This window comes from Calliphora vicina, chromosome 2, assembly GCF_958450345.1.
Source record: "Calliphora vicina chromosome 2, idCalVici1.1, whole genome shotgun sequence".
NCBI classification, from domain to species: Eukaryota; Metazoa; Arthropoda; class Insecta; order Diptera; family Calliphoridae; genus Calliphora; species Calliphora vicina.
The window spans coordinates 26529714-26538564 of NC_088781.1; the positions used below are offsets into that span (position 1 = coordinate 26529714).

The 8851-nt window shown below is 27.6% G+C and overlaps 1 protein-coding gene across 1 annotated transcript; it reads right to left on the reverse strand.

Annotated features, from left to right (window-relative positions):
• Nucleotides 1–7684: 7684 nt before the first annotated feature.
• LOC135951324 (proline-rich protein 2) lies at nucleotides 7685–8651 on the reverse strand. The gene has a single exon (XM_065500959.1). It carries the CDS (start codon nucleotides 8343–8345, stop codon nucleotides 7716–7718), a length of 630 nt encoding a protein of 209 aa, XP_065357031.1. The 5' UTR covers nucleotides 8346–8651; the 3' UTR covers nucleotides 7685–7715.
• Between the last annotated feature and the right edge of the window lie 200 nt (nucleotides 8652–8851).

Consider the following 8851-nt stretch of genomic DNA (forward strand, 5'->3'; position numbering starts at 1 on the left):
TACAAACGTAAAGAAATTTGCTTTAAAACTCGCAAAAAAAATTTAAATAAAAAACACAAAAATTAAAGGATTTTTAAAAAAGCACTCGTTAAGGGTTTTAACAGCAGCAGCACCACAGCATGATAGTAATGGCCAATGAAATTTAAAACTCTCCCAAACTCAGGAGAGTAAAAGCATTACATTAAAATAGTAATTGGTCAGGTCTGTTTAAATTGAAATATAAAAAACCCTTGGACATTTCCAAAAAATAAAAGAAAAAAATCCAAAACAATTCCTATTTTTGTTTATATTTATGTATATTTTTTTAAAATCACGTAATTATTATTATGGCGCTCCACAATAATGAAAATGCATTAATAAACAAAAAACTTAACATTTATAAAAAGAACATTTAAATTAAAAGAAATGGTGTTTGATAAAATACATACGAAAATTTAGAAATTATTAACAATTACATAAACATAAATAAAAACAAAATGTATAACAAACATAATAAAATAACAATACAAATGTAATACTCAAGCCTAGAAAAACTGCTGGTATTACGTTTAGTTTTCAGTCCTATTTTTTTGCCCTCTACTTATAAAGTTCTTAAAATATGTATTAAACAAAAAGCAAAATAAATTTTGTATTTTCTATTTCATGTTAAAATTTTGTAAAATTTATTTAATTTTTTAAACATAAACATTCAATTTGGAAGACTAAAGATGGGCTAAATATGAACATAAATGTTATTTTGATTTGATTCGAAAAAGAAAATGTTCGAAATTGTATTGTATATAAATATCCATTTTAATTCGAAAGTGATTCCGAATCGAATTACAGAATAACTTCAGTGTAAACCAAGAGATTTAATTTTATAATTTATTTCTAAAGAGAACATTTTCAAAATACAATAAAGCAAGCATACAAATTCGAAAGATTCAGGTATGTGATGAAAAACGATTTAGATACAAAAACGATTTGAAAACGACAAAAGGTGTGATGTGTTTATTTGAATCGTTTTGTCATATTAGTTTCAAATTCGAATTTGTTTAAAAGATAATTTATCAAAATTAAATTTTCACTTTAATTAAGGTAAACAAATGGAGAGTTGCTTATTTTGTTGTTTTTTGTTATAATAATGATACGGAATGAAACAAAAATTGAATATCAAATCAATCGAAATTCATCACACCTAAATCGTTTTTGAAATTGATTTCAGTTTTGAAAACGATCGTTTTTCATCACATGCCTGATTTTCTTTTTAAAACGAATTACGAAATAAAATCCAAAATTTATTAAAAACATGATCAGAGCTACGAATTAATTAATTCAATTTGAGCTTAATTTAATCATTCAATACATTTATTATTAAAGCTATTTTGTAATGGATTCGTATTAATGAAATTTTGAATGATTCAATAAGGAATTAATTCTATAAAGAATAAATTCAATACATTTCCAGTACAATGGAATTAAATCTATGAATTCATTAACGGAATGATTGAGAGATAAAATTTAATTTGATTTCGAAAATGGAGTTAATTATTTCGAAACTTGGGTATTTCGGTTCGAAAGCTAAGTTTAGCAATATTTTCTAAACTTCAAGAACCACAGAGAATTGTTTTAAAGACAAATTCGATTCGGAAAATTAATGTTAATTAAAACGAATTATAGTTCGAATATTTTAATTTTCAAATCGAAATAAGCAGTTGAAGCCTACGAAAAAAGAATCCCAAGAATTTCTTTGAAGTTATTCAGATTTTTTCCAAAAATTTAAAGAACTGAATAACTTCTTTCTGACTTTCTCTAAAATCCTCTCATTGTGTCACATATTTAGCACTTTTTGGTCAGCTCATTGATTGGTTTTCGTATAAATTTTATATTTGTTTAATAATTCTAAATAAAAAAACGTAATAAATAAAATTATATAATTTTTTTGTATATAAATATTTTATATTTTATTAAATTTAATATATAAAAACAATTTATTAAATTAAATAAACCACTATATATAGTTTATAGCCGTAATATAAATGATGTATTTGTGTATTGTATTTATTAGTTATAATATTTTATTGTTTTTCTTTGTAATTTTTTATTTAAAATAACTTCAACTACAAAAAAAAACCTATCACTCAAAATAGTATTTTCCTTTTTAATTTTGGCAAATTTTCATAAGTGTTTAACTGTTTGTTTGTTTATTTCTTTAATTATTTTTCTTTGTACATGTAAAAAAACAATATTATTTAATTTTTACGACTAAATAAAATAAAAAAGCAAAAAATTTATATTTATCAACGATTCGATTCGATTATTTTATTTTAATTTTCTCTTGATTTTTTTCTAAAGTCAAAATAGAAAGAAACAAATCTCTAAGAAAAGTGAAGAAATATGCTTGTGTTGTATTTTTTCATTTTGTTCCTTGTTTTTATGCTAATTTAGCTAAAATAATTTTGTTTGCTATTTACAATAAATATTTAATAATAAATAAATAAAATAAAAGAAAAAAAACAAAAGAATTAATGGAAAAAAATAAATAATTTAAGAAGTTTACAATATTTAAAATGAAATCAAATTTAATAAAAAGAAATCATATTGATATATAATAAATTTATTTTTGTTTAGAGTTAATTTTAATTTGTGTAAAATGGAATTTACAAACCAATTATAAATCTATCCGATTTTAAGGATTTGACATAAAACATACTTCTTTAACGGTTTTCAAAACAAATTCAAATCTCTGAATTTCAGGTTAAGTTCAATTTGATTTGTTGTCTTAACTTTTATAAAGTAATAGTTTCTTAACATTATCAAGTTATAGTGCTATATTGGGCTGTGTCGAATCTTATGGATCGATTATGTGTATGGCAACCGAACTTCAGTTGCGGAAAATAATAGCTGACAGTTGCCATCTGTCAATCATTTTGGAAACTGACAATGTATCTTTAGTTCGAATGTCATCCATAATATACCCATTATATACACTTCACCAGAGTACACTTTAAGATACAAATTGAAAAAAAATTTTGATGAAAAACATTTTAGGCTGAACATTTTTTTTGAATAAAAAATTTTTGATAAAAAAAATTGGGTTACAATATTTTTTTGGTTGAAATTTTTTTTCCAAATTTAATTAGCAACCGAACTGGTGCTATAGCGGATATATTGATATGTCGGAATAAAATTTGATGTGGGCGTAGCCAAGGAGTTTTCGAGTTTAAGTTATTAAAATAAGCCCTACAAATGCTCCAGGGGCGGCGCTATGGGGGCTCAAAGTATGGTACCTTCGCCATGTACAATTTTTATAGACGTGCCATTTTTATACCCTACACCACCATAGTGGGGAGGGTATAATGCGTTTGTGCAGATGTGTGTAACGCCCAAAAAATTGGTCTAACGATGTCCGTCCGTCCGTCTGGCTGGCTGTCCATGTAAACCTTGTGCGCAGAGTACAGGTCGCAATTTTGAAGATATTTCGATCAAATTTGGTACATATAATTTTTTTCGGCCCAAGGACAAAGCCTATTGAAACTGGTCCATTATTTCACATAGCCCCCATACAAATGTCCTCTCGAAATTGGACTTTATCGGTCATAAATGTTTAATTTATTTATTTATATATGTATCTACACAAATTTCGCTCCAAATAAGTTTTATATATACAAAATTCATGTCAACAAATTTTGTTACGATCGGTCCATAATTAGTCATAGCTCCCATATAGACCCGCTTCCGAAAATCACTTTAAAGTGCTTAAATCACTTAAAATATACACAAAATTCAACATAAATAACTTTCATATAGACATAAATCACACGACATAATTTTATGGTGATCGGTCCATAATTCGTCATAGCTCCCATATAAGGCCCACTTCCGAAAATCACTCACGAATATAAATTATTGATATTTTAAAAGAAAAATATTTTTACTCATTTACTTGGTGAAAGGTATTATACTTTCTTACTTGTTTAATTCCCTATCCGATTTCAAAGATTATTATATTTTTGGAAAGCACTCGGCTAGGTCTTGATAAAACATGCTTGCGTGTGCTATCTCTCTTGTAATTTCCGAGTTGAAATTTTAAAATTTTGCCATACCTTGGGCCACTTTTTTAAAAATATAGGTCGTACTTTTGGACCGAATGGACTCGATTATAGACAACTAAATTACCAATGGACAACTAAATTACCAATTGCATACAAAAGACTTCAGAACAATATCGATTATGGATTCAAAACTAAACTATTTTCAATATAAAAATTTAAAACATTTTACATTTTTGATATTTTTTGGGCTAAAAGGAGACTCTTTTTTTATAAAAAAAAACTTTCTTTAAGAAAATATAAAAATTTTATATTTTTCTGTAAGTTATAACTACGGAGAATATTTTGGTATAAAAAACTTGTCCTATTTTTCAAATATGTAGCCCATACGCCCTTCGGAATTCGACCTATTTTTTTTTATCAAAATTTCAACTTTGGGCCAGATGTTCTAATATCCCAAAGCTGGGATCAGGAAACGGAAAGCAGCTTTGGAAATGCTGATGTATTCCCTATTTATCGCCAAAGTAATTTCCCAGTATTTTCCCCGAAGGATATGTGGACCCTATGGGCAAAATTGTAAAAATATTTTTTGGATTTTTGCTCCAATTTTTAGGTATTACGGGATTTCCTTTGTTTTTTTACTCTTTTTTATTTAGAACGACAAATTTTAAAAACGGTGAAAATTTCATTGAGTTATGTTAAAAAATGAAGATTTTACTTCATATTACATAGTTATTGAATTTCTAAAACTAGTGTAAAAAAAACTTGTCAAAAGCTCAAATGGATGCCATTTTACCGTAAAATGTGTAATTCAGATAGATAATTAGCAGAGCTGTAAATGAATCAATCATTTTTGAATTAATTCGCGAATCATTCACACAAAAAAATGAATTGAATGAAATTTGAGTCAATTCAAATGAATTTGGTAAAAATGAATTGCAATTCGTTTTCAATTCAAATGAATTGAATTGATTTTGAATTAATTCAAATGAATTTGGTAAAAATGAATTGCAATTCGTTTCCAATTCAAATGAATTGAATTGATTTTGAATTAATTCAATTCATTTACAATTCATTTGAATTGAATTGATTTTGAATTAATTCAAACGAATTAGAAAAAAAATTAGCAATTCATTTCCAACTCCGACGCGAAATTCGCAGCATATTTAGCAGATTCTTCAATGTCATTAAGTATGCAGTATAATTAATCGACGGTTAAAAAGTCTTCCTTTAAATATAATGCGCCGTTACCATCGTCAGCTGGTGTTGAAAGATTATTTTCGTACGCCTCTATTCTAAACATCCCTAAACGTGGATTTCTTTCAGATGATAATTTTGAAAAGCTATTGTTGTTTAAGGTGAATGATGCATTCTAATTAAATCTAATTAGCCTTATTTATGAAACTCAATTGTGTTTTGAACTACATACATTGTTATTTTTCCTGATTTTTGATTATTTTTGGAAGATAGTTTTATTTTTTTGAAATAAATATAATATAAATATTAGCAAAAAGTTTGTTGTTGGGTGGTCGTGGGTCACAAAATTTCAAAAATTATTAATTGCTTCTTGAATATTAAATATGTTTTGTCGTTCAGCGTATTTAAAAATAAAAATCTGTTCTTCTTGAAGAAATAAACTCCAAACACCATGTTTCATTGATCAGGCGCGTATACAGGACAAGGCTTTTCAATTTTTGTACTGGATATTTTCATTTTGGTAGGAGAAATCTTTCATTCCCCCTAGAGATCTGCTCTTGAATTTGATTGATTGCAACTCATTTTTGAATCATTCATTTGAATTGCTAATTCCTTTTTCTAATTCATTTGAATTAATTCAAAATCAATTCAATTCAAATGAATTGTAAATGAATTGCAACTCATTTTTACAAATTCATTTGAATTGGAAATGAATTGAAATTCATTTCTGCCTAATTCGTTTGAATTGATTCAAATTTCATTCAATTCATTTTATCAATTCAATGAATTAATTCAAAATTTAGCTAATTCATAATGAATTAAAATCAAAAAAGAATGATTCATTTACAGCTCTGATAATTAGTGGCATTTGCATATAAATTCGTGCCCAAATTATGACTTTTATCATAAAATAAATCCGGTACCTAGTTAATACTTTTATCATAAAAGTCAGCAAATAAAACTTATTTTCGATTTTTATTATATTATTTCTGCTCGGAAAAATAAAAATCAAACATTTAAAAAGCATACAATTTTTTAAAAATCTTGTTCAAAACAAACACAATGGTATGCTTGACTTTCTATGCTTTCTTATTTTCTTTAAAAAATCAGAAATAACAGTCCCTGATTATAAATATTGAAATATATTTTTGTGTTAGTCTTCTTTCTTGCAGATGTTTAAAAGTTTCCGTAGTTTTTGCCAATGATAAGAAGTATAACATAAGAATATAACATTCTATAAATATATTTTTTAAACTTTAATGATTAAAAACGCTGACATTTACTATCAGCTATTTTCGGATACTCGCACAATTGTCAAATTGCATGTGAGTTGCAACTCTCCCAAGTTGTTTCAGCATTTTCTAAAACTCACGAGTTTTGCTTGTATATACATTTTTCAAATTTCTAATATTTTTATACCCTTCACCTTCGTGAGTTTGTCATTCCGTTTGTAATTTCCACAATATAATTTTCCGACCCTATAAAGTATATATGTATATTCTGGATCCTTATAGATAGCGGAGTATATTAAGCCATGTCCGTCCGCCCCCAAATAACTTACATACACGATTCATACATCAATATCTTTGGAATTAAAATCGAGAAAATCGGTTCACAAATGGTTGAGATATAAGGAAAAAAACAAGGACAACCTCGATATTTTACCTATTTTTGACCTATATCTGGATTACTAAGTCATTAATATAGACAACATGGATATCTAATGATAGATATTTCAAAGACCTTTGCAACGACGGTACATATATAAGAAAATGTACCTAAAAATATTTAAAATTTTTATTTTGAAGTATAATTTGGTGAAAGGTATATAAGATTCGGCACAGCCGAATATAGCTCTCTTACTTGTTATAGATCTTTTTGGGAATAATAACATACTACATTTTTCGAAGATCATTTAGATCAGCTTCTTATTTAAGTGGGCAGTGTATAAAAAGACAATGCAGAGATACAATTAACAGAACTAAAGAAATTAAGAAAATGTTACAAGATTTGATTCAAATAAAATTACATTTAATTAAATTAATTCATAATTTTATTATGTTTGGTTTAGTCTAAATACATCACTTCACTTCAGTATACTCTTGCGAATTGAACTTGCCAAGAATCTTCCGATTGCGATTTACAGAAGACCTCTCTTGCGATTTTAAGTCAGAATAGCCCTAGAATATTTAATATTTAAAACTTGAAAAACATGACAATGTTTTCTGCAACCATATTTTGTATTGCAATAAAAATTAATTTAAAACATTAATTTATATCTTTCCTATGCATATCCAGCAAATTTTTTCAACATATTTTCCAGTTTTCCTGAGCTTTTATGCTTGCTTATTTTAATTTTTGTTATGCATATTTAAACTTGACCTGACTTCTTGCTAGACTTCCTCTTAAAATCAATAAACAGTGATATTTAAATGAAATAAAAAAAAATTATACAATTTCGATTATGTTATTTATTATTACTTTTATTTATTCTTGTGGTGTACCATCGGGCCTATAGTGATGACCATCTTCCTTATATTCCTTATTTACTTTCAGAGAGTGATTAATAGTGCTGCTACCACCGGGTATGCCGGGAAATCCTTGAGGTCCTTGTGCTGATTCAACTGGAACTTGTGGAGGACCTGGTTGTTGAACTGCTGGTGGTGGAGGTTGGTTGTAATAGCCACCATAAGGACCACCATAGCCTGGTTGCATAGGACCAGTTGGAACTTGTGGTGGACCTGGTTGTTGAACTGCTGGTGGTGGAGGTTGGTTATAATAGCCACCATAAGGACCATTGCCTGGTTGCATAGGACCAGCTGGATGTGGTGACTGTGGTGGATAACCATAATAGTAAGGCATTGGAGGAGGATAATAACCTCCATATGGTGTGGGAGGTCCTTGAGGCATATAAACTGGATGATTGTAATAATTTGGATGATCGTAATGTTGAGGACCTGGTGGTGCTGGTGCTGTATATTTATGTTTCTTATTATGTTTTTTACTACCGCTTTCGTTACTTTCACTGCCACTACCACTGTCACTATCGGCTTGCACGCCCACAAAACATATACAAGCCACCAAAGTGAATCCTAAAAGCCATTGCAAACGATTCATTTCTTTAGATGATTTTAGCTAATTTTATAGGTCTTTTCTAATCAAGAATGTTTTTCCAACTGACCACAAAAGTTGAAATTTCTTTTCAAGTTTAGCTTTCATTTAGAAAATCAGAGACTGTCATTATCCATTCATCATTTATAGAAAATCATTTATTGTACACTATTTATTAGATTTTGTGGCCATCGTTTTGGTAGTGGTACGAATTTTAGATTGTGTTGAAACTTTTGTTAATGAAACTATATAAACGAGAGTTTAGTATGCTGATAAGAAAATAAACTTTCTTAGAATATAATTAAAATAAATTTAATTGATATGTTGGTTGGTCTGCGTCAATGTCAAGTTCTCATTAGAAAATTCTCTAATAATTTTACTCGTACTATACAATACATGTATGAATTTCATTAATGTATAAGTATGACAGTGGGACAAATTATAGAAAAAATAAAATTTTCCTTTATTTCTGTTATTTTAAAGTATAGCTCAATTTCATTTGGAAATTCAAA

Excerpts from the sequence above, each read along its gene's own strand:
- LOC135951324 (XM_065500959.1), bottom strand. The coding sequence starts at position 8,345 with ATGAATCGTTTGCAATGGCTTTTAGGATTCACTTTGGTGGCTTGTATA.